This window comes from Podarcis pityusensis (genome assembly GCF_964106645.2).
Source record: "Podarcis pityusensis genome assembly, chromosome: 10".
NCBI lineage: Eukaryota > Metazoa > Chordata > Lepidosauria > Squamata > Lacertidae > Podarcis > Podarcis pityusensis.
Genome location: NC_138035.1, coordinates 27,201,708 through 27,227,893, shown reverse-complemented (window position 1 = coordinate 27,227,893; position 26,186 = coordinate 27,201,708). Strand labels below are relative to the sequence as shown.

Genomic DNA, 26,186 nt, shown 5'->3' with positions numbered 1-26,186 from the left:
ATTGGAAGCCTGCACAGAAAACATTCTGAAGAAGCCAAACCCAGTCAGCAGCAAATTGAACCTTGCCATGGAGAGCTTTCCATGCAGAATGAATGTCATTATGGAAAAAAGCCAAACCCATTGCCCTTACCATCCTTAACCCTGTAGGACAATCATGGAGCATAGATCAAAGGGACTGGGGAGTTACATACGAGAGGAGGCCCTAGTAGAAGTTAGCAACTTCTGGGCCATTTACAGCTTGTGGTAGCCAGATGTCTCTTGTGCACTTAGATCCATGCAGCTCTAACCCATCAAGCCAAATGCAGCCTACTAGTCATGCAGGACAGCTTTCCATAAATCTCATGATTTTGCTGCCTGCTAAGATAGTGCTGAGCTGAAAGTCTTTGGTTGCTAATTTTTGGTTCACAATGGGAGATGGGAGGAATGAAATCTAGGGGCACTGGCACTGATTCTTAATTTCCTTTTGTGGGGTATAAATGTAGTTTTTCAGAGCTCAGAGAAGACATATGAAGGCAACCCTGTTTAGGGAAGCTTTTAATGTTTGACAGACAATTGTATTTTAATATTTTGTTGGAAGCCTCCCAGTGGCTGGGGAAACCCAAGCCAGATGGCCGGGGTATAAATAATAAATTATATTATTATTATTATTATTATTATTATTATTATTATTATTACTGTTGCTATTCTCCACCACCTCCACAGAATGGCCCAGAACTACATCATGACATTGCCTCATTCCAAGGAGCATCCTGGGGATGGAGAGGAATGATGGTTTGCACTGGCAGCCCCAGTGTTGTCTATTTTACCCAGTTCAACTAAAACAGAAAAGATGGTTTTAAAAAATGGAGAACTAGTTCTTGAGCATTTGAGGAATGTTGGTGGTGGTTGTTTATCCTGTGATTTCAGAAAACTAACATTTTCTCCACTACTGCACACGCACATTTTTCTTTTTAAAGAGATGCATGTCATTTTCTTCCTTTGAAACAAAAGGCTACAGGCTTCTACGAAGCCTGGAAATACTATTTCCTTCTCTACTGGTTTTGTCATTCTCAGTTCAGCAAACAGTCATTATGATTTCATCTGACTCCAGCAATTGCAACCACCTCCCTCTCTTCCATCCCTTGCCATACAATCTGAGCATCTCACAGACATTAAGGATATTATCCTCGCAGCACAGCTGGGAGTTAGAGAAGACTCATTACCCCCCATTTTGCAGAAGGGATGCAGAGATGTGGAGCGATTAATGTTCTGATTCAAAACCTATCAAAGTCCATTTTAAAACTCCTGCCAAGTTTGGCTGCCATTCTGAAGCCAATTTTCTTAAGAACAGTATGCTGAAAACCACTGGGACTACTCCAGAGTGCATATTGTTTCGGGTCTACAGCTTTAGATTGAGTTTAGATTGAAATTCTATGACCAAAAGAGACACTATTCAACCTAAGACTTCAAAGGCAAGGTTGTCTGCATTCCATCCTCTCTTTTTGTTGAATGCTATTGGGACTGAACTGCCACCTGGCATCTTATAATGCATGAAATGTTAGGTCTGAAGTATGATTATGTAGGCTTTTGGGGGAGCCTCATAGTATCCATTAGTCTTTACAACAACAACAACAAAGATGTCAGCACTTTTACTTGTTTTCCAAAGGCTGAAAACTTTGTTTGTGTTTCTTTGCAAAGTGGCAATTTTTTCTTCTCTTGTCTGGCAGGACATCTTCAATGCAGTCATCAAACAGAACCCCTTTCTTGTGTACCAGCTTCCTTGTTTCTGGAATGTGCAGCTGTCAGACCACACCCGCTCTGAACAGTGCTACCGGGATGTGTCTGATCTAAAGGTAATGTTGAAACTGCTTAATTATGACTAACTAATCCTGCATGGGGTCAGAGAGAACGAAATGGATGTTTTCCCGCAATGCAACTTAAGGGATGCCCCTTTAAGCAACTGGGCAATGTTATAAACGATGCATATAACAGCAGGTTCAGACAACTCACTCCACATGTTGAAACAGAGCAGGAAACCCCACTCCCCACCTCTTGCGGTTGTGCGCCACAGCTAATGTCCACACATTCAAAATATGCAGGATGAAGCGCTACATGTGTCCTGATGTACATGTGCAAAGATCTCCATAGGTCACTTCTTGCATAGAGGGGCTTTATAAACATGCATCTATACACTCATAAAGCACCTTCCTGTGCATTTAGAACAAGCAGGCATCTGATGCCACAGTGGCCAGACTGTCCTCCACATATTCATGGCATTAAGCACCCGAGATGTATCCTACAATAAAAGCCACTGGGAATGGAGGGAGAAAATGTTCATTTTAATGATTGCCAGCTACTTTGTAGTTTCGTTTGCTGAGGAAATTGCAAATATACTGTAAATGCCAACACTTGGGCTTTGGACACATTAATGCACAATTCTATGCACCTTTACTCAGAATTTGTCGGTCAGTGGGGTTCACTTCCCTGTAAGCGTGCATAGGGTCACAGCCTCAGTCACTTAAAAGTGGCTACATGTAGAGATGAAACAGAACTATCTTGAACCTGTTATCGCCTTCAGCCTTTTCAGGTGAATGGATTCAGCCTGTTGCACTTCTGCCTTCTGGAAATGGGTAGAAAGGATTAAATAAAATGTACTGTATTTAGCATAAAAGCACCGTTGTTTTATGCAGGGAATTTTCCCAAGCAGCAATAGGGTGCCATCTGCAGTAGGGCTTCCCAAATGCAGAAAAGAAATGTTTGGTGCATGCAAACCATTGTGGGATTGCTGCTGTGCACAAGCAAACCCACTGGCGCTTGCATGGATAAAATACATCCTTCATCCTTCCATCATTTTATTCGTATGTTGCCTTTCCATAGTTAAAACCATGCTCAAGGCAGCTTAAAGGTAAAGGGACCCCTGACCATTAGGTTCAGTCGTGACTGACTCTGGGGTTGCGGCGCTCATCTCGCTTTATTGGCCAAGGGAGCCGGCGTACAGCTTCCGGGTCATGTGGCCAGCATGACTAAGCCGCTTCTGGCGAACCAAAGCAGCGCACGGAAACGCCATTTACCTTCCCGCCGGAGCGGTACCTATTTATCTACTTGCACTTTGATGTGCTTTCAAACTGCTTGGTTGGCAGGAGCAGGGACCGAACAACAGGAGCTCACGCCGTCACAGGGATTTGAACCGCTGACCTTCTGATCGGCAAGCCCTAGGCTCTGTGGTTTAACCCACAGCGCCACCTGCGTCCCCATGGCAGCTTACAACATGAAAAAAATCACATAATTGCAAACATAACAAAAGTAGTCACAAACAGTAATTATGTACACAACCAAATTGAAAAAATTTCCACACAAATCATAATAAGATCTAAAATAAAGATACAAAAAATAATAATATCAATAACAGCAACAACAAACCCTAAACAATAGTCCAACCCAAGAGTCTGTTCAGCAGCCTCAGCTTTTGTAGCTGGAGTCAGTCCAGTCCCAGCCTTCCCAGGCCAGGTGGAAAAGGGCCTACAAGGCAGGGAACAGGTCTTCCAGGACTCACAGCCAAATGGTCTCTAAAACAAATGCAGCCTATTTCTAAGTGAAGCCCCTAACAGCTAATATAATTCCTGCCCTTCCTGTATTCTGTTGGTGTGGGGGGAAGTGGAATGACTTCTTCCTTGTTTGTACTATGAACCAATGGTGCAGCTAGGCAATAGTCTGGACTGACTCCAGCCACAAAAGCTGAGGCTGCTGAACAGACTCTTGAGCTGGACTATTGTTTAGGCTTTGTTGTTGCTGTAGCTATCTATTTTGGAAATAGACTATTCACTAAACTGTGTCGGCATCATAGTGACAGTTTAGTGAATGGTAGGCTAACATATGAGCAGTCCCGCAGTTTGCGCCTACAAAATCTGAGTCCTTGATTTAAAACAAAAAGCAGGTCATAGACTATTTCCAAAATAGATAGCTACAGTCTAAAATTCTTAGTGCTTAAGGAATGATTCCTGTTGACTACTTTAATTGATCGTTGCATTCAAGACAGATCTCACTCTTTGATTGCCCTTCTTCCAACTTGCGATGCAAATTCTACCTGTCACTACCTGGCTTTAGGGCCAATGTCAGGACCAGAATTGGCATGGTCAGGCATCTGCCAAGGGCCAACAGCCCAGCAGAAGATCCATTAACAAAAGCCATCTCAACCTGTATCTCCTCTTCACCACTGCAGCCTGGTTGTTCACCAGCTGCTTATTCTGGCTCAGTCAGTGGTGGAGCAGTGGATGAAGGAAGATCAGTAGATGCCACTGCCTGCTTGATCAGTGGCTCACTGCCTAACAGTAAGCAAGTGGCAGCAATAATCAAGAAGAGAAGGAGCAGGACTCACTGTGGGAGTGGGTCCTATGGACCCTCCAAAATCTGTGGCCGAGGCAGTGGCTGATTCCCACATAATGTTGATGGTTTAGTGCTTTGTGGACATACCTAGAACGAAGCATCAGATACATTTGCTTTCCCCATCCCTTCTGCTCATCCTGCATAGCCAAGAGGAAGACTTTGGCAGAATTTAGACTAATTTGTAAAGAATCCTGGCTTAGCATTTAATTCATATCAGGGTTTTATTTTAAAGCAAACTTGGCTATGTTTTGTTTTAACAAGCCATTGTCAAACGATGGTTTATGAAACCAGAGTTTGTTTTAAGCCAGGATCCCTGGTTCAAACACATATTAGCAGCCTATGCATGTAGTCCTTAGGGAGAAAACGTGGCTGACATATTTAGCACAGGGTGGATTTTAAAAAACAACAACCTGGAAATTAGGAAGTTCCAGTGACATTTAAAATAAATGGCACAATACAGTATATTTGGCACATTATGTATTTTATACTGAAAGGACTGGAGTGAAGAAAAATGTAGCAGAAGCCTCCAGTGGGTGGAAGAGAAAAAGATGAATTGTATACATTGGTGTTAGAGGATTAAGAAGAATGGTGTGGGAAGAAGGAAACACAGAAGGAGATTTTAAATTCCAAACTAAGCTGGACCTGGCCTTTGCATTCCTCAAATCAGATGGAACCAAATTATTCCTATCAAACTGAAAAGGCATCCATTTAATTCCATTTGACCCAGAAGTCACTGAGGTCTGGGGATTTGTCATCATTGCACTGACCCAACTTTATGTTTCAGACTTCAGGTGTCCTCATCAATGGCTGTTGTTGTGCTATGGGTGCACTTCTCTGCTGCTCTGTTCACAATCTTTGGTGATAGACCTATGTAGCTGCTAAGTAGTGAAGTGGACTCCATGTTTTAACAGGTCTCTCCTGTTGCCCCCAGTGGTGGTAGAAGAAAATAGCCTTGTGTGTGCAATAGGAGTATCACAGCTGTTCTGTACCCAGCAGGAGTTATGAAACTGGAGGCTCCCCATATATGAGGAGTAGAGAAACTTTTCAGTTCAGATGAGTCAAGCTTATCTTGAACATCTGATTTAAAATGCTCCACTTGAATGGGAGTGAGTGGGTTGTTGCATGCGGAAAATATTTATTAGATCACAGCAAACAGGAGATAAGGAGATATGGATAATTAAGACAGTCTGTTAATTTGTAGTGATCAACCAACCAAGTAAATTAAAATATTACCCCCTCTTTTTTGTCATCTGTCTTCAGATTTATAGTCTTTTTCACCATACCTTGGAAACAATTTCCTCTGTGCTCCCAACTCAAGATCTAAGATGGCTTAAACCTAATTGATACATTGTCCTAATGATGAAGCAGCAAGTAGACTTCTTTCTCCAGCAGTCTGGAGAATGCTACCAAGGACACAGGCACAAACTACCCACCCCCTGCTCACCTTGCCCAGACCTCCTGGCAAAGGGAGCTTCCTGGTCTTTACTGCCATTGTTGACACACCATGTACTGCCATTTTTTGCATTTACTCTGACAACAGCTGTCTTGTTTTGAATGAAGAGACACACTTTCCCCCTGCAGTTTCTCAGAGCAGGACTAGACACTGTATTCAATATGGGGCTGCCACCCAGTGCAGGTGATGGGAGCTATAGTTATTTGGAGGAAGTTGCTGAAGGGTGACCTAGACATAGCTTCTAGTATTTCACATCTTAGGGAATGGTGAGATAGCATAATAGCTGGCAGGAGGTGTTGAGATAATTTTTATTTTAGTTCAGCCATCTAACAACATTTGCATACCACTTGACTGTAATAAAACCTCTAAGTAGTTTACAAAAGAAAACGAAAACATTAAAATTATCTACCGTATTGGCCCAAATATAAGCCACACCCACAAATAAGCTGCACCTTTAAAATTTGGCGGCTTGGGAGCGGCAGACAGGACGTGTGCCGTTGCCCCATGCTCCTGGGCTGCTTCTAGGGGGGAGACGCACCGCTTTGCCAGTGGCGTAAGGTCGTGAATATAAGCCACACTTTAACTTTTCACGATCGGAATTTGGAAAAAAAAGTGCGGCTTATATTCAGTCCACTTTGGTACATGAAACTCATACTATGTACATTGATAGAGGGCAGGATTAGCCAATGTGATACCCTGCAGATATTGCTGAACTCCAAATCCCAGCAATGCTAACCAGAATGACCAATGACCATGGATGATGGGAGTTGTAGTCTAGCAACATAGGGAGAGCACCAACTTGGCTACCCCTGCTGTAGTGTATACAGTAGGATACAGCAGGTCCTATTTAATTCTCAGTCAACAGCACTTTTGGATACAGACTACATTCAGATTAGATTCTTTACATTTCAAGCAATAATGTGTTTTTCTCTGTGCAATGAATTTTCAGTTGCAGCATTTTGACAAAGACCACACGGCAGTGAAATCCTATACAACAAGTTAATGAATTGTGATTTTCCCCAACAATGAGTTGTGACCTCACTGAGTGAGTCAGGCAAGAGAATTTGCTGGTTGTCAAGGATACAACATAGATATTCTGGACATTCAAAATCATGAGAGAAGACATAGTTTTCTTTTGTGGGGGTAAGAAGAATGGAGAGTTCAACAGAAATTCATTTAACTTCTTATTTTTATAAAAACAAAAAGAAATTGCCCCAGAAATACATTGCCTGGCATTTGCAATCAGTTTGAATGTAATCTATGTTGAACCAACAGATGCTTGGATTGTGATCCTAATCAAATCTCTCCATATGAAAAATGAACTAGCTGGATGTGAGTCACCCTGTCTTCCTCGGCCATGTTTTCCAAACTGGAACAACCTGGTGAAACTTGTCTGCTAATATTTGCATTTTTCAGAGGCCTTAACCCAAAACAGTCATTTCAGATTCACCTCAAACATTTTTCACCTGCTGAACCTCTTGCAAGTCCAACTGCAACTCAAGACTGAGCTGACTCATTGCAATGGTGTTCTGGAAACTCTCTAGCTTAGCAAAACAATCGTGGCAGCTGAAAAATGTTAATGGAGCCCTTCTGTCCAAAACTGGGCTCCTCATGTCTTTGATCCAAGCACCGTGATAAGCTCACTTCCTCAATGAAGGACTGTTTTCTTCATACAAGGTATATTGTCAATTGACAGCATTTCCATGGCCAGGCTGTTTGGGGAGGCCACCAGCAAATTAACAGCTGAGCTGAAATATGAACTTAAGACTCTCCACTCATTCTCTTGACTGCTACACTATGCCGGTTTCATAGTTACCGAAACATAATTACCACCGCTGTACTATACAATTTATCAGTGGTAGACAGTGTACTATATTTATGTCAGTCTGTAGGAAATTCAGATTCAACTTACAATGCAACTGTAATTCACCTTACATGTCTACTTGGAAGTAAGCCTCATTGAGTAACTCCCAAGCAAGTGGGTATAGGATTGCAGCCTTAACATTTCAAAAAAGAACTAACCAAGAACTAACTTAGTTGGTCTTAAAGGTGCTACTGGAAGGATTTTTTTATTTCAAAAAAGAAGTAGACAAACTAAAAGAATAACTGCATATTCTCTGATAAAACCTAAGCGAGGGGGAAACAATAGCATTGAAAAGGCCATCTTATTTTCTCAAATTAAGTAGCATGTGACCTTTAAGAAGTATTTGCCCTTTAAGGCAGTTAACATGAAAAATACAAATAGAAATTAGCCATGTTTTTTTGAATTTCTCAGAAGGTAAGGCTAGCTGAGTTGGGGTTTTATAAGTGAAAAATAACACATTACAGTTTGGGTCCTATATGTAGCTGTAGATAGGTGGTGTTTGATATTTAATGCCATATTATATATGAGAGAGCCAGCACGGCACAGCATGGGAGACCAGGGTTCAAATTCCCACTCAGGCAGGAAGCTCACTGGGTGACCTTGGGCCACCCTAACCTACCTTTCAGGGTTGCTGTGAGGATTAAATGAGGAGGAAGAGAACCAAGTGTGCCACTTTGAGCTCATTGGTGAAAAGGGTGGGATATAAATGCAGTAAATAAATAGAAATAAAGTAGACAGTGTTAGTTCAGAAATGTGCATGAGCCTGCCATGATCTGGGAAGCAAGTATTCCCAATCTCTATTTGAGCATTTAGTAGTAAAGGGCTTATGATTCTGTGGGTTTAAGATGGAAATGCTCAGTTAAAATTCAGTGTCCTCCAGTACTGAGAGTTCTTGAATTTGAAATGTGTAACTGTAGTATTGACTTCAGCCGAATTAGGATTTAATTATGTATATTGGTTTCAAATAGGCTGCAGTTCTACAGCACATTCATTTGTAAATAAATGCATTTGAGTTCTGTGCAGTTATTCATGAAGAGCTCTTAATTTGCATTTGAGTCCAGCCCAATAACCTGTGCAGTGGGGTGCTTAATGAATTTACAAAAAGTGTAAATTTCCAGTTGCTCAGAGAAGTTTACAAGGCTGTACACAGGACTATAGGCCAGAATGCCAAGAACCACACACAGCTAGTCCCTCATGCTGAACATGTGTTTCTCCAATAGTTATCTGCATGATAACTATCCTTTTTTCAACAAGCCCAACACAAATACAAGAGCGGAGTACATACAGAATAGTGCTATATTGGACTCGCAAGTACATAGTCATTTATTTTATTTATTTATTACATTTCTATACCACCCTTCATCCATAGATCTCAGGGCAGTCCACTACATAAAAATACAAGATAAGAAACACAAAATACACAGTAAAACAAGAACAGAACAGAACAAAACAATACCCCCCTCCCCGCAACTGTTATTAGTAGGCTATACAAAATTAGCCTAAAAAATATAACTCAAGTGGTTGTTACAACAAAACATACAGTAATCCTGAAGAATGGAGTACCAGTAATGAGCCATTTCCATGCAATCTTTCTTTCTTTTTCCCAAATCCATGCATCATTGATTTCCAATTCTGGGAAATCTTTTTCTAATGGATTGGAAACTGGAATCTGTTTGGAATGATTCAGGACCACTTTGTGCTTTGTTGTAATATCCACACAACTTGCAGATATAGCAAGACTTGTCCAGTGTTAAAGGTTAAGGGTGTGTTGGTTGTTGGACTATAACACCCATCCATCTCAGGCAGTATAGCCACGGTCAGGAATGTTGGAAGCTGGAATCCAACAATATCCAAAAGGCCACAGTTTCCTATCCTTGTAGTCTAGCCTGCCAGTCTTTCTCCATACAAAAGAATGAACTGCACTTTCTCAGCTATCTTTCCAGCCAGATCATTTATTTTTATTGGTTGAACTAAGCACCTCAAGCACTAAATGATTTTGCAGCATTTATTATATCTTGATTTTTGTCATTGTTCATCCTGTAATTTCATTGCTAGCTAACACACCTACTGTGTTTGCAGAAATTAATAGAGGGGTATTAATTACAAAACAACAACAATAACACCTGCACTACTAAAAATTTGGTTGTTTCCTCCTGTCCTTTAACCATGTTAACACCTGGCTATCCTTCAAAGAAAAAAATTCTGGACACTATTCAATTCCATTCAACTTTCATTCAACCCAGTCCAGGCTCTCTTGGACATCTGTTCACATACAGATTCCTGACACACATTTCAGCTCCGATTAAATCATGAATATCAAGTTCTTGATACACACTAGCTTTTGGAAATGCGAAAACTTTTCAATTTACAGCTGCCTGGAGAGTTGAGGTTGACAAATACAAATATCTAGACTGGCCATAGTGCACCCACAAATCTAAAAGATGCCAACCGTTCAGGGCTTACAGTATCTCTAACTCAATTTGGGCTTCATGCTTCCAGAGACCATTTTGGTCCTCAGAGGTATGCACTACCGAATGGATTTCCAGACCCCAAATAAATACAATCTGTTTAGAGCTGAGTTGAGGGAAAATTCTGTCTCTCTTTTTCTTTTTCTCACTCCCCTGCAATTTCTCACACTTGCATGCACGCACAGTGCCCTAGCATAATGCTACACCAACAGCATTAATGCCTCTGCTAATGGTGAGGCCCAACCCCTAGAAACTATTCTATGAGTTCTACTCCCTTGGAGAAACTCAGTGAAATGATCCCCACAATTTCTCTGCCTGCAAAGATGGCGGTGAGTTTTTGGAAGGCCAGGTGTGCACAGCTCTGATTGTAGCTGCCTGCAAGGTCAGAAAAATGGGTTCTAGATCTACTCTACCAAAGCAAGAAGAGTGGAGTGGATTGATCCAACTGAATGAAAATCTCCTTTATTTTTTCTATCATTCTCCTCTTCTTGTCTGATGGCTGGTTTTCCTGTAGAGCTTGGCAAATCCGCTCCAGCAACATTCAAAGTCCTGAACAAATAAACTGCCCAAATTTATTTTGCAGGGTTGAAACCCAGTTTGCTCCAATAACAGGAAATTGCTGTTTAAAAGATTGGTTTTAGGAATGGCTGTTTTGATCATAATTAGTAATAGCTATGTTTTGGCTCTGGTTCATGGGGTCACGAAGAGTCGGACACGACTAAATGACTAAACAACAACAACACATATTGGCTCAGTTCAGAATCCCAGGTTGAAAATTTGTGGCAGTCAGTCAGGCTCTACTGAGAACACTGGAAAAGGAAATTATCTTCTAGTTTTGAGGACTATAGCTTGAAATGATAGCAATGTTCTTACTTTTCCCTTCCTCGTTTTCTCCTTTGTGCTCTTAAAATAGTCTTCCTCCCCACCTTTTAGGTGATCAATAATTCCCATCCTTTGCCATTTGGGCAAAATCACTTACTTGCATCCTTCTAAAGCTGTTTAGCTGCAGCTTAAGCATTCTTTGCTTGCATTCACTTATTTTTCTGCTTCCACCAAGGAAGGCAACTTCATTTCAGTAATGCTTTAACACACTCTGCTTTTTAGGTTTTATGCAATGGGCTAAAAAAGAAGGTGAGCCTATTTCTCCAGGGGTGATTCACATGGAAGGATTTGAATGTAGTGCAGACCAGCAAACAATTTCGCTGTGCCTTATTACATGACCATCCCACTGCACCACTCAGAGGCTTGGTCTTTTGGAGCTAAAACTAGACACTCCACATAAGCAGCAAAAAACATCCCTTTTTTACAAGCAGACATAGTTTTAGCCAGCATCACATACTGAATGAGGATTGGAGTAAGGAGGCACCATTTAGGGTCTTCCACAGTTAAACCCTTTCTTCAAGGAAACTGGAGAACATGAAGTAGCGTATGATCCTAAGTGATTTGAGATGACTTCATTTCTTCTTGTTTTTGTTTATATAGCTCTTTTTATCCCTCAGCGGTTAGTTTTGGCCTTGCTGCATAGTCGGCACTCTGAAATTCCAAATAGGTTTGGTCTCATTGCCTAAGGAAGATGCTTTCAGATTAGTAATAAGAAGTGCCACGAGGAAGTTAAATAAAGCTGTGATACAGCACTGCAGCCACTGCTTACTCAGCTCTTGGCAATTTTTTTGCTGCTCAGAGTGCTGCCGCCCCTACATGTAATTTCTCTAATGGATGTACAAAGCCTTCAGGAGCCCCAGTTTGGAAGAGTTCCCAACTAAATCCTCTCTCTCTCCCTTCCTCCATGCATACACACATCTTGGCCTCTTTGGAATTCATAGAAGCTAATGCTTGAAACAAAGAATCCATTTTATGCCTAAAATGTAATCTCCATAAAATGAATTTGTTCCAATCTGTCACTTCTTGATCCCCACTGGAGGTTTTTCTTCAGGGCCTTTAATTCTCACCCTATTATCATCTCCCCATTACGTTGCCAAAGCAGAATGAATGGTGGCTTGTTGATTGGGCTGGGGGTAGGGAATGGTGGGGTGACACCTTTTAAATGGGCTGCCTGGCCTCTATTGAAGACACAGTAGGTGAGCTGTTGAAGCTGGCAGGACACGGTATTCATGCACAATGCAGCATAAGACTTCAGCAGTGTGGAGAAGAAAATTTCCCAGTGCTTAATTTTTTTCCCTGCAGAAAGTTTTTCCAATTCATAAGTTCATTAGTAGCAGGGGATGGGTGCCAGCTGCAACTATACATTAGGCAAGCTTGACAGTTTCAAAAGTTTTGGCTTTGTTTACTCAATACAAGTAAAATAAGCATGCTAAGTTATATCACTCTGTAGGGCATCGGGGGGGGGGGGGGAATCCAGTGCAAACTAATATTGAATTTTCAAATTCAAACTTTTCCAGAAAATTCACATTACAGCAAGCCTTCAAGTGAGATAGAGTCCTATTGTATGTCCTTGTTTGCTAGGGATGTTTTCCCACTGCTTCATGTTCTCCAGCTTCCTTGAAGAAAAGGTAACTGTGGAAGTCCCTAAATGGTGCCCCCCCACACGCGAATCCTCATTCAGATTCCAACGCTGAGAAAGGATGAAGTAAAATGATTGTAACAATATAATGAGAAAGATGTTCTTTAAAGGCAGCAGGCAAATGTGGCTGCGTTTTCATGACGGGAATGCCTGCTTTGTTTTTTTCTCCTAGGTGATCCATTGGAACTCACCCAAAAAGCTGAGAGTAAAGAACAAGCACGTTGAATTTTTCCGCAACCTCTACCTGACATTTCTAGAGTATGACGGGAATTTATTGAGGCGGGAACTCTTTGGATGCCCCAGTGAGGCTGATGTCAACAGCGAAAATGTAAGTTGGAAGCATGTGGCTTAAAGATGGGGGGGGGTTGTTTTACATGGACCTGTGCAACTTGGAGGGAGGAGGGCTTGTATCCCAGGTGAAAGAGTACCAGTTTGTTGTAGAGTCCATTGCCTTTCTTACTCCCTCTCTCTCAACTTTCAGAGGACAGCTTTCCCAGATACCAACAGACTGGTTCATAACAATCATTCAGACTTGACTCCCACAGATTATTTTACAAATTTATCAAGAAAAGGGGTAGAATCTCCAGTATCCTTAAGCAGGTGTGGGGAACCCTTTTCTGCCATGGGCCTTGTGTCTTCATGGGTAATTTGTTGGGTGACTGCCAAGCCAAAAGTAGGTGAGGCATCCTCTTTTCTCTGTCTCTCACTTTCTACCACCCTCCTTTCCCTCTGACTGGCACAAGCTATTCAAGGACTTTTCCAGCCCTAATACCTGAAATTCTTCTAATGGGGGAGGCAAACCAGGGACCTTCTGCACACAGAGTATGTGATCTGTCATTAAGTTATGATTCTTTCCCTGCCCACTCCCAAGTAGAAATGCAATGGAAAAGAGACTGGATTCACAAAACGTCCCCCAATCTCAATAGTCTACATTGTTGAAATGATGAAGAGATGGAAGTAGCTAGACCTATACTTTTGAAAAGTTATGTGTCTTCGTATTTCTGCATATATATTGCAAGCTGTATAATGGGAAAGCGTTTGAAGGTGCAATTATTGTGGGAAATTGTTTGAAATTACAGCTAGTTTCCTTCCGTAATAGCTATATGCTGAGTTCTTCCTCCTTCCATGTACCTATGAAGCACAATAGCAGTGTTCAGGACAAGTAGAACAAAACTTGCAATTCAAATCCCTCAGGCAAAGTGGTCCTTTTTAAGTTAAATGCGGGGATATTTATATATAAAGGTGTGTTCTTTTGTGTATTCAGTATCAATTTGTTTAAAATGTTAGAGGCAGGATTTACTGCATGATGCATTTAAATCAGACTTTTGCAAAGCCACCTACAAGAGAATTCACTAGCAGAAACAAAGGTAGGCAGATAATTTTAGGTGCCCCTATAAGAAAAGGAGTTTGGGCACCCCAAAATTCCTCATAACCTAAATTCTGCAATTTAATATTCACGATAGTTTATAACTGTTGTTTGTGTTATGCTCACAACCACCCTGTGAGGAAGAGGGCTTTGCTGGGTGCAGAGGAATACATACTGAACAATTACTTTTAGGCTTCCTCTATGTATATAGCTGGTCACACTTCAAACAAATGGTGAATAAATGCAAGGCTGAATTAGGGTGGTTGGGGGTCCTGGTGCAGTTCCCAAAATAGGACACACACACACCCCCAATGAAATTAGGTGCCACAAATTAAGTCCTGTAGGATCTTAAAAGTTAACAAAATTTTATGGCATAACCTTTTGTGGACTACGAGCACTACTCTGAGCATGTGGAGTTTCACAACTCTCAGCAAAACGAAAATGAAAAGGTTCTTACCAACCATAGAGTGAAGATCTATTACTCTGTGCCAGGGCCAGCCTTATCATTAGGCAAAGTGAGGTGGATGCCTCCAGCAGCAGCAGATGCTGGGAATTGGTAAGCAGTAGCCAGACAGGGCTATGTGTGCTCTGTTGTTTGCCCTGCATCCCCCAAGCTAGCTTTCTGCCCTCGGGTGCAGTGGAAGAGGCTGTGCTGTCACCAGTGTAAGATTCAGATGCCAGTCTGGCCAGGCATCTGTACTTGCAATTGGAGGGAGCACTGTTGATTCTCCACCCCCCACCCCCCCTTTGGAGTTATTTTCCTTCTCTTCTTGACTTCTTAAAGAGACGGTCATGTTGCTTTAGAACTCATGAAGCTAACTATTGTGCATAATTTCATATCTGAAAAAAAAGGGTAATTACATATACCTCTAGATATACTCCCCCAGTTCAAGCATCACACCACACACACACAACTGTAACTTACGAGATAGAACTACAGTTTCTCACTTCATTTAAAAAAACAAAGAAACTAAACCCTCAAACACACTGGCCCAGTTTAGACGTAAAATATACAAGCCTGGAGCTCGTATGCTCCCTTCTCCTATGTCAATGTGACCATGAGAACAAGATTATAAACTTTTCTTTCCAGTTTCAGTTAACTACTGTTTATCTTAATGTTGCCAAACCATAAATTGCAGTTGATTTTAGCTATGGTTTATGGAAGCAAGCCAGCTTCACATACCATGGTTTGAAGCTGGCTTATTTCCTCTCTCCATGAAGACTAACCATAATCTGGCTAGGTTTGGACATAATCCTCCATTGCTGTGGTTGGTTAAAATTGGAAGCAAAATCTCATTTTTATCGCAATACATTCCAATGAGGCCTCTGTAGTTCATCATTATTTTTATTCTAAGTTTATTTTCGCTCACTAGTTCCTTTCAGTTTCTGCTCAGTGCATTCCAGCAATAAATGTACTCCTTTCTTAGTTGCAATAAAGTGAGGAGGAGTTTTATTTATATCTTAAAAGGTGTTCCTAACAACACAGAGAAGAAATTAAGTAGATATTTCAAAATACCTTACAAAACCTGCAATTTTAAAAAGAAATCTTTCCAACTACGTGAACAACATTTAGAATACAAGTCTGAAAACTTAACATCTGAAAACCCCGGAGAGAAAGGGGGGGCTGTTCCTTTAAACGGCAATTCTAGTTGTGAGCCTATAGTCTCCACTGTGTCACTTGCCATAAATTGTTAACACAGACTACCAGTGTACCAAGTAGGGAAGCCTTGCAATGTATTTATTTTTATTTCATTTATTTTAAAACATATACAGATAGCCCTCTCATATAAAATATCAACAAAATAGGCAAGTACAAGATAAAAATGACTAGCTCACCTTGAGAAACTTAGCACAACTGGATAGGCTTGAAGAGAAGTCTGAAAATTAGCAGCAAGGATGCTGGCCGAATCTTTGCTGGAAGAGTATTCCTCAGCATGGGACCAGTGACACAGAATGCTCTACTTCCAGGTGAAGTCAGTTGTCCCCATGTTTCAAAAGCTTGGCTAACAGCACTCTTATGTAGCATACCTTAGCACAGAGGTAACTTTATGGAATGGAATGGAATGGAATGGAATACAAATGTCATTCATTCATTCATTGTAATATTTCCCTTTTCCAAAAAGCAAACGATCAAGTTGAGTTGGGGGAGGTAAGACAATAAAGAATACGCTCAGAGATAGATGGCAGCAGCACATATGGAGGCTGCTCCTTACAAGAGAAGGGCTGTCATTCTGTTTTGCTTTGCCTGCAAAAAGTCCCTGGCATCTCCAGGGATGGGTGAGGAATATCTCCTGTTTAACACCCTGGTTTGCACCTCCCAGTCAGTGTAGACAATACTGAAGTTGATAGACCAATGTCCTGTCATGAGTCTTGAGGCATCACCAGGCTCAGGAATGGCAGACTAAGATGGACAAGAAGGAAAACCAGGAGAATGACCAGGGGGGGGGCTGAGACCTGGGAACAAGAGCCTTGCAAGTGGGCACCCTTGGCCCACCTTTAAAAGCTTGGCAGGTGGGCATTGCACCCCATTGGGACAACTCCATTTTTCCTGTGCAGTTCTGGCCTCCTTTCCCTGATTTTTGACTCCTTGAACTTGACCTGCTGCTTCTAGCCTGGCTAACCTTTCATTTCCTGGAAGCTAACCTGAGCGTAGCTGCTATTGTGATCACTAAATTTTGCTGAGCTTGTATATCTTATTTGTCTCAATGAAGATCTCTTCCTTACTCTCAAGTAAGAGCCTCTCTCCTCATGATCTGGGTGGGAACCAGGATAATAAGGCACTTCCTATGTTCCCGCTGGGAATGTTAGTGCCAATTCGCCAAAATGTTCTGCTTGGCATTCCTTGTAGTTCTGGTGCTGGAAGGGGTGGAAATTACATTTGCCCAGTGGGCAGGCTAGCCCCACACAAGAGAAAATACTAGTACAGGATTTAAAACAGCTCTGCCTCAGATAATTTGAGGGTTGGTTGAATGGTAGCTTTCATTGTTTACAAGATCAATGGCTTATGCCTGTCACTTGCAATCTGGCTGTCTCAGATTTTACCCTCAAGGGGTCATTTCAATATGTAAGCTATTACAACTTAGCAACTCCATGTTATTAGAGGTATTGCATTTAGAATTTAATTTGTAATTAAGAGAGCTTGTTTGGAATGCAAATATCTGTTAAATACCTAATGGAGTTCAATAGGTTTTATACTGCCCTCAGTTATGCTTTGGCCTCATTACAGCACACTAGTGTTAAGAAGAGGCATTACAGAGAGCATAAATTAGATTTATAGTTTTTTCCTTATGCTCCTTGTTTTTTGCCTGTATGCAAAGTAGCTCATTTCTCCTGTATATTATGCATTCTGCTGCATGCTGGTGGTTTCTTCTTTTTGTGATTTCCCTCCCTAGTTTGAGTTTTTGTACTGTGGGTTGTGGTGAAGGAGATCATTCACAGATGCTAAAATGATTTTGTAGTTGCTCCAGGGATAGAACACCATTTTCACGTAATGGTTTGACATCAGAAGCATTTGAAACAGGATAGGCTGGAAGTTTAAGTAAATATTTAAAAAACAACAACAACAGGGGAAACCAGGGGCCTAATTTCTGAAACCAAGTCTTTTGCTTACCATTGAAATATGTTTCTTGATTTTGGTGGGCAGAGCAAAGTCTCACGCTGTCTTCAGCATTATTATTATTATGTATTAAATTTGTACATTCTTCCTGTCAGTAAAATTTGAGATCTAAAATAGGATGGGGACCCTCTGGCCCTCCAGGTGCTGTTGGGATGCAGCTTCCATCAGCCCCAGCCAGCATCACAGGTAGTCAGAACTGATGAGGGTTCTTTTCCAACAACATCTGGAGGGCCACCAATTCCCCCTTCCTGTTCTGAAACATTCTTCCTTACAAGAAATAGGCATTTCATTGCACAGCTTCTGGCAAATGCTGAAGAGGCGCCTCTTTACCCTGGCTTTTGATACTTGGCGTGGAAATTTTTAATACCCACGTTGTTTTTGTGACTGTAAGTTGTTTTACACTGTTTTTGATACTGTGTTTTAATGTTGTAACCCACCCTGGGACCTCATAGTGAAGGGCTGGTCGTCAACAACAACAACAGATTCCTATATGTCAAAACAGTTCTTCCCTCTGTTTAACATTTTTAAAACCAAGCTTTCTTTGGGATAACCCAATTCAGCATCCCCCTGTGTGAAGTTGCCAGTACCTGATCATAGCAACACACAAGGAGAGGTTGAGACATGGGAGTTAATGTGATGGAATGTCCTGAAAAGCTTACTAGAAGAATTCATTTTAGTTATACCAAGCACACAGATGGCAGAGATTATCAAGGGAAGAAGCCCAAGAACATGACATACTTGACTTCAGAGCGGAGATGCTGGGAATGTTTGTCAATGGTAGCTTATTGTAGCATGTGACTGTTATTGGGATTCGTAAACTTTTCTTTCCTTCCTCATGTTTACAGTTTGGTTATCCTACTGCTTAGTTGCTTTCTATAGAGGAGGGATATGAGTATCCTGACATTAAATATATATTTTTAATCTCTGTTGTGGCAACTGAACTTGCGTGCTTGGGTTTGGACAGATGGAGGGAAGGGGAGAGATCTGATACCCATTAGTTCAAATGCAACAGGGGAGCACATTTGGTACAAAAAGGAAAATTATGGTAAGAAAAATAAGTGTTTTGTGCTAAGTGCAGGGCCTGTAAAATGGAAACTATTGAAGGGTTTTTTATGCTGCCTAATAACCGGTGGTGACAATATATGTGATGCACCACCCGTGTCATCTGGTGACTTTGCTTTCACAGTTGCTAAATGAGCCACCAGATTTAACAAGGGTTCTGCACTAATTTGCTCCATATCTCATGCATGGCATGAAACGTGGAAGGGGGAATTTACAGCCCTTGAAGTAAGTGGAAAGGACCTCAGCAGGATTAGTGGCCTTTAGATCAAGCATTGTTGCCTGTCTCATCCTCCTCTTCCCCGCCTCTTCTTATTTTAATGCTGAAAGTAAGTTTCCAATGAAAGTCATAAAAGCAATGCACACTATAATATCTTATTTATGAGCTTTCTATAGGCCTTTAATGTTTATGTCCAGCATTCCATTACAAGAGGACCTACTTGTAAAGTGCAGGGTTGTTCTGTAGTATGTTTAGTATACCCAGTTGTGACTTCACAGCAAAAGCTGTAAGGCAAGATATAATTTCTCTAGTAAAGGCCTCATATTCATTCCGAATTCACTTTTTTTCTTTTTGCCGCGACTTCTGTCAGGGGCATTCATATGATGAAGCACCAAAACTACTGAGAGCAGTGACAGTGATAAAAGCTGTGGTGCAGGGTAGAGCAGTTTTGTGACTGAAAGAACTTGCATGTTACCAGTTTTAAGGGAATTGCCCTGCCAGTAACAAAGAATGCTTAATTACCTCCAGAAAGAGCTGTGCCAGGGAAAAAAATTCCAGCCACTGAGGGATCCGATTTTTATACATGGAGTTTTGAGGATTTATTCAGTTCTGTTCAAGTCTAGTGCAAACATGTTGGATGGTAGCTTTTTTTGGGGGGGGGGGACAATTGCCAAAATGTAGGCATTTGAGGAACTTTCCTGTCCTGAGAAAGGAATAGCTGATGGGGAAATACTGATTGATTATGTAAGCCTTCTTGTGAGGGCTGTGTCCTACAAGATAACCTGTAAATAAGGATGTAATATAATCATATAATAATTGGTTGAAGTCGCTGTTCGCGTCACTTTTTCTGTCCCCAAAGTCTTGTGTGGTAGAATAGTAGCTAGTGAGCAGGGGTCAAAAACAGGATCCATAAATACTCATGTCACGGTCACCATGGCAACCAACCTTCCTGATTAGCATCACTTCTCATAACACATACTTCAAAATATGTTCCAGAGGCAGAACCACCAAAGCACAACATGAAGTTAGGCCTGGAAATGGCACACAAAATGGGGGTCCCCTCACGGTTCCTTTTCAGTGTCTCCAAAGAGCAGCCTGGAAAATGTGGATGAGGCAGGGTAGATCCTTTAACTTTAGAATGTACTGTAGGGATACTCAGAGCAGAGACTGAACTAAAAGCACAGCAGCTGAGGGCAGAAAACAGCAGGAAAATTAAAAGCTGCTGAAACCACTCCGATTATAAATTCAGACCAGCTAACTGCTGTGCCTGGGAGCGCATGATCAACAAGACGAAAAATACTGTTGCAATTAGTCTCTGCACACCAGTGGAATAGCATTGCCTATCTAGAGCCTGTTTTGGAATGCAGAACATTTTAACAGCTCCTCCATAGAAGTTCCTGGACAATTCCTTTGGAATAATGCAGCCCAAATGGAGACTTGCTTTTAAAGCTAAGGTTGTATATGCACTTCTAAATTGCTCAACTTGATTCAAAGGTTTGTTTGCTTTCAGCAAGCTGAAGTTTTTTTTAAAAAAAATAAAAAACACAGCATAAAACCACATAAGTTAAAGTAAATTGATATAAGCAGACAACCGACACTACTATTTGTATATGGGCACACATACAAAAAAGTCCCCTTGCCCCTAAATGGATAGCCACAGAAAAGCCACAGCAGGTATGTATTTTGGCTAGCCATAGGGGGGGGGGGGGAAACAGTGAAAGCTGTAAAGGCAAAGCACAGCATGCTTGCTGTGTGTGAAAGAAAGTTTATAACCATGCAGAACATGGAACACAGAGTTCTGTGACTATCAGAGCAATCCAAGCCCTGTTGTTTGAGGTGGGGGGTTGGATTGGGCAGAGGTGTTCCCCTACACAGCTGTGCTAGCTAATCCTGCCTCCCTCCAGTCACTGCCAACAGAATGGCCCAAGGGACATGCCATCAGTACAGCACTTCCCTTTCCAGTGGGTAAAAAATGCCACCAGCCAGATTCTCACTGGAAGTCGAAGAACTTGGAACAGGCCATTATGGGGATGTTGAGTGGGAGGGACAAAAATGGCCTGGATCCCAAACCAGTTTCACTGATGTGACAAGATGCCACCAGGCCTGATATGAGCCTGGTGCACCACTTCTAGGCTGGTGCAGCAATCTTCATGCCACCTACTTTCTACCCCAACAGCTGTACCTCACTGGTAGAGTACCTGCCTTGCATGCAGAATGTCCTGAGTTCAATCATCAGTTTCTCCGTGTAGGGTAGGAGAGACTCTTCTTTGAAACCCTGGAGAGCCACTGCCAATCCGTGTTGACAATACTGACCTAGATGGACCAGTGGTCTGACACAGTATTGGGCAGCTTCTTGTGTTCTTCACCCTGCACAGCAGGCCTGTGGATGCAGCGGTTTGAACAGAACTGGAAGTTGGGAAGGAGACAAAAGTGTTGACTAGAGAGCAGGGTTCCTGTGCTTGTAAATTGTTGGGAAGAGATAATTTCGGATGATGCACTTGTCCTGCCTCAGTGTTTTGGGGGAGAGAAATACCAGACCTGTCAACAGCCCCTCTTCTGTGCAGTTACTGAAGATTCAGAAAGGTTCAGAAACCTCGTCCTCTCTGGTATTTCACCATAAGCTGTAAAACTATGACCGCCTACTGGCATTAATAATAATCCTCCTTTCAAAAGAGGGAGCCATGTTAATTAGAGCAGTAAGAGCAGCTCTGCAAGTGCAAGACCTTAAACTGGTTTAGAAGGAGATTTGTGCTCGTTGCTGTTATGAGATGTTGAGGGAGAGTTTTAAGCTTTTCTTCCCCTAATTAAAAAAATCCATTTGCAAAAGAAGTTGGAAGTTACTGTGCACTGAAAGATAACTGTATCCATCAAGGACAGCCTTTAATCTCACAATTAGGTCCATGCGGACAAGCGAGCCACCTCAAGACATTTTGCTGCCTGAGGCAGAGCAGCAGACAGCTCTTTCCTCCCATGTCAGGGTGCACAGTTCCCAAGGCTGGTCAAGTTATTTTGGCACCTGAGGCACAAAATCCCACAAGCACCTTTCTCCCTTCCCAGCAGTACAAATGCAGTACAGTAATAAGTTAAATAACCATCAGTTTGCTGCCCTTTCATGTCACCTAAAACTAGCTGCCTAAGGCAGCTGCCTCCTTCAGCCTAATGGTAGGGCCCACTCTGTACAAGACCCCCTGGCTATAAATATTTCTTTGAGGAGTTGTTGTTTTCAGCTTTAGTAGCTAATTAACATACTGAGAATTCTAAAACAGAAGGTTGGCCATGGTAGGCTTAGCTTGTCCTTTAACCTGGGCATGTGTAGTGCAAATTTCTTCTCCTTCTCCTTTGAATAGGAGAAAGCTGTGTTGTGTTATAATCTGCATTTGAAAGATCACCTCAGTTTGTGGCATGGTGCACAAGGACCTGCTGTCTGGAGGTAGAAGACCCAAAGTCCCCTTGAATATTCAGAATTAGCTGTGCAATCGTTTGGCCCATTTTCCCTTATGGCTTGTGTAAATATTAATATATCATGAAGCTGCTTGGAGAACTTTGAAAGGCTAGAAACTGGCTATAGAAGAACAAATGTAGCAGGCGACTACCAGTCAAAAGGTGAACATATGCAATTTGTCACATCAGCTTGCAGTTGATTGCATGTACAGCAAACCAGCCCTCATGCAGTAGAATTTGTTTCACGGACTATCGTGTCTTAATCTTTAAGGTTTTTTGTGATAGACAGCAAGGAGCAGCTAATCAGCTGTCTAGGTAGATGGATTCTGTCTGTCTAAGCCACAGACAGGGAGTCACCCTCCACCACTGATGTTGTTAGGTTACAGTTTCTAATGTCTCTGTTCATTGACCAAGCTGGCTGGGATTCACAAAAATGGAGTCCAACAACACCTGTTGTTGTTTAGTCGTTTAGTCGTGTCCGCCTCTTCGTGACCCCATGGACCAGAGCACGCCAGGCCCTCCTGTCTTCCACTGCCTCCCGCAGTTTGGCCAGACTCATGTTTGTAGCTTCGAGAACACCGTCCAACCATCTCGTCCTCTGTCGTCCCGAGATGGTTGGACGACACCTAGAAGTCCACAAATTCCCCATCCCTAGTCTAGGTCCACCTCAAAAGCAGTTTCCTCTGATCTGAAGTTGAGACGCATGCCCCAGTTCACTGTCCAAATAACTAAGTTAGAAAATATCCTTTATCTCCTCTTATTTTCTTTTTGAGCTGGTAGAAATCTGTATCTCTTTGGTAGTTTTTTGTTTTGTATTTCTTACACCTTCTACATTATTTTATTCAAAATCTAATGAAAGTAGTTGCTACCTGTATCTGTGGAACCATTCTCGGGGGGAGGGGGATTCTTGAAGGAGGATTGCAAGGGCTTTTAAAATTATTCCAGCTTAATATGTACAATCAGGAAGAAACTGACTACTTGGACAGCTGCACGGTCCCCTTTATCTAAAGCTTGTTCTTATACAGTGGTACCTCGGGTTACATATGCTTCAGGTTGCATACGCTTCAGGTTACAGACTCCGCTAACCCAGAAATAGTACCTCAGGTTAAGATCTTTGCTTCAGGATGAGAACAGAAATTGTGTTCTGTCGGTGCAGCGGCAGCAGGAGGCCCCATTAGCTAAAGTGGTGCTTCAGGTTAAGAACAGTTTCAGGTTAAGGACCTCCGGAACGAATTAAGTACTTAACCTGAGGTACTACTGTAAAACGAAATCTTCTTACACTTCTTTATATCATGAACAGAAGTTACGAAGATGTTTGCCTAAATACAGCATTTAAAGGGCAAGTCAAATGCATAGGTTGGAACCTGCATTTCATTATAAATTTGGGTATATAACTAATATGTGTATAATTCGGCAAATTTGTTCATGTCCTGCCAGTTTTCTGGTCATGCATTGTAATTTAATAACACTGTAGACACATTGAGGATACAGACTAATTGCATGCATCTTTCACATAGATTAGGCTATAATTATTCAAAATATGAGTTGCATTATTACTTGCTCTTTGGCATAATTTAAAGAGAATACAAGGATCCTCTTCAGCAGAGTGAGCAGAAGCAGCGTCTGAGGCTTTAGGCCTTGAGTCGAAAAAGTTGCTGAGGTATTTGGAAGTTAAATGTGCTGAAGCCTAAGATACCAAGGAGGCACACAAACACAGACATCTTAACTTTTATCAAACTTTATGATTTCTTGCTTATCTCTAGATCATTGAGAAACTGACTAGCATATTTGAAATTGGTAATACTCTGGTCAAAATGTATTGGCTTGGCATAAATTGTGTTCCGGAAACTTAAATGTGAAGCATGCCAATTAAAACTTTTGCAGACTTGGGTAGTATGGGGCTGGCTGGCAAGAGAGAGAATGCAGGGCCAGCAGATGCGCGGCAACGACACACAGGCTTTCACTACATGTTGTTAATTACATTCCTTCTCCTGGATTTCATATGTGATGCCCTGATAATATTTGAGCAAAATGTGCTCCTTAAATGAGAAGTTCTCATTGAAAGACAGCACAAACTTTATGGTCAAGCTTGAACACTAATGAAGGGTTTCTGTTGGACAAAAATACATTTCTGGGCCACCATCTGCAGATCAAAGTGGGGGGTCATATATACAGAATCTGGCCAGCTTTGTATTGGAATTGTCCCTAAGAGACAATTCCCCCCTCTTTTTTTGCATCCTGGGCTCCTTTGAGAGGAAGGGCAGGATATAAATTTAATTAATCAATTAATTAATTAATTAATATAATGTAACATTTCCACTGTGGAAAGATGTTACATAAATATTAAACTTGCATTTGGTCCCCTTCTGGCTTCATCCCACCCCCGGTTAAAATACTAGGGCATGAAATGCGATCTTTCTTTATTCCATTCCTCAGCAGTAGTCAGAGACATAATTTAGTCCATAGTGCTATTCCATAGCTCATAATTAAGTTGTTATATCCTTTTATCTTAGAAGCCTGAAGTAATCTGATAATCACTCAGTGACTACCTAGATAATGGCTACTTTGCAATTACCAACTTATAGCTTGGCTATTTGTGAAATTAAAAAAAGAAGAAGATACTATGAGATCTCGAAGGAGTGGTATGGTGCAGCTCTTCTAACCATTTCTACTTAGGCTGATGAATAGAACTGATAAGGGGAGAATGCTAATGTCTTTCCATGGAAGGAAATTAAGATGTTTCATCTAGTCATTTCTGGCTTTATTTAAAATGTTATTTGTGCTTAGGGGGAATGAAATGAACGAGGGTGTGATGAACTGAGGTTTTGGTGGTGAATGAAATGTAAGATGATGGAGAATTTGTGCCCACAGTGGTGACTAGAGTAGGGCAGAGGAAGAGAGGAAGAGACACATGGAGATAAGGATTGGATAAAATCAGTCATCACTTTATAGACTACAGCTTTCATAATATCTGGGCATGGCCAGTGGTGTGGCGGGTGGGGATGTGTGTGCAACTCAAAGACTTTTTTTAAAGGAAGATAAGGATGCATCTCTGGCCATCAGTTGATCATTTGATGACTGGAGAGAGGACAATAATCCCCCTGCTCGGCTGATCCACAGCTGAGAATGGGAAGAGGGGTCTGTGCTGAATGTGTCTGCTGGTGGGTATGTCCTCTGTTCGTGCATGAGAAGGTGTGAGGTGACCACACCCACCACTGGCACGGGGCCCTTGGAAGGTTGGCCAAGAGCAAATGCAACCCCCAAACTATAATCAATTCTTCTTCAGTTTTGTTTGGTGAGCCATTTAGTCATGCATGAATTTTGATGGCTCTTCGAAAGAAAACATACCTGCAGCAGTAGGAACCCTTGATGTGTTTTTTCCAGAATGCCAGTGGCATAGCTTTCAAGTACAGTGGTACCTCAGGTTACAGATGCTTCAGGTTACAGACGCTTCAGGTTACAGACTCCGCTAACCCAGAAATAGTACCTTGGGTTAAGAACTTTGCTTCAGGATGAGAACAGAAATTGCCCAGCGGTGGCAGCGGGAGGCCCCATTAGCTAAAGTGGTACCTCAGGTTAAGAACAGTTTCAGGTTAAGAACGGACCTCCAGAATGAATTAAGTTCTTAACCTGAGGTACCACTGACAGAAACTGGAGTATTTGGTACACTGCCTAAAAGTAAGTCTTGCTATATCACTGCTGCAACAAGGCTGGATCCAGAACGGCATATACAGAGACAGAGGCAGAATTTGGCAGCACAGATGTCTTCAGAAAGTTCATAGAAAGTAGTTCATAGAAGTTCATAGAAAGTTCATA

The 26,186-nt window shown here is 41.7% G+C and overlaps 1 protein-coding gene across 1 annotated transcript in view; it reads left to right on the top strand.

The window, feature by feature from the left end:
* The window catches only part of LARGE1 (LARGE xylosyl- and glucuronyltransferase 1), a 323,190-nt gene that overhangs the window by 260,359 nt on the left and 36,645 nt on the right, over positions 1-26,186 (top strand). The window contains exons 9-10 of the mRNA XM_080971695.1: positions 1,707-1,832; positions 12,841-12,996. Coding sequence (XP_080827821.1) covers positions 1,707-1,832; positions 12,841-12,996 — 282 coding nt within the window. The remainder of the gene's footprint in view (positions 1-1,706; positions 1,833-12,840; positions 12,997-26,186) is intronic.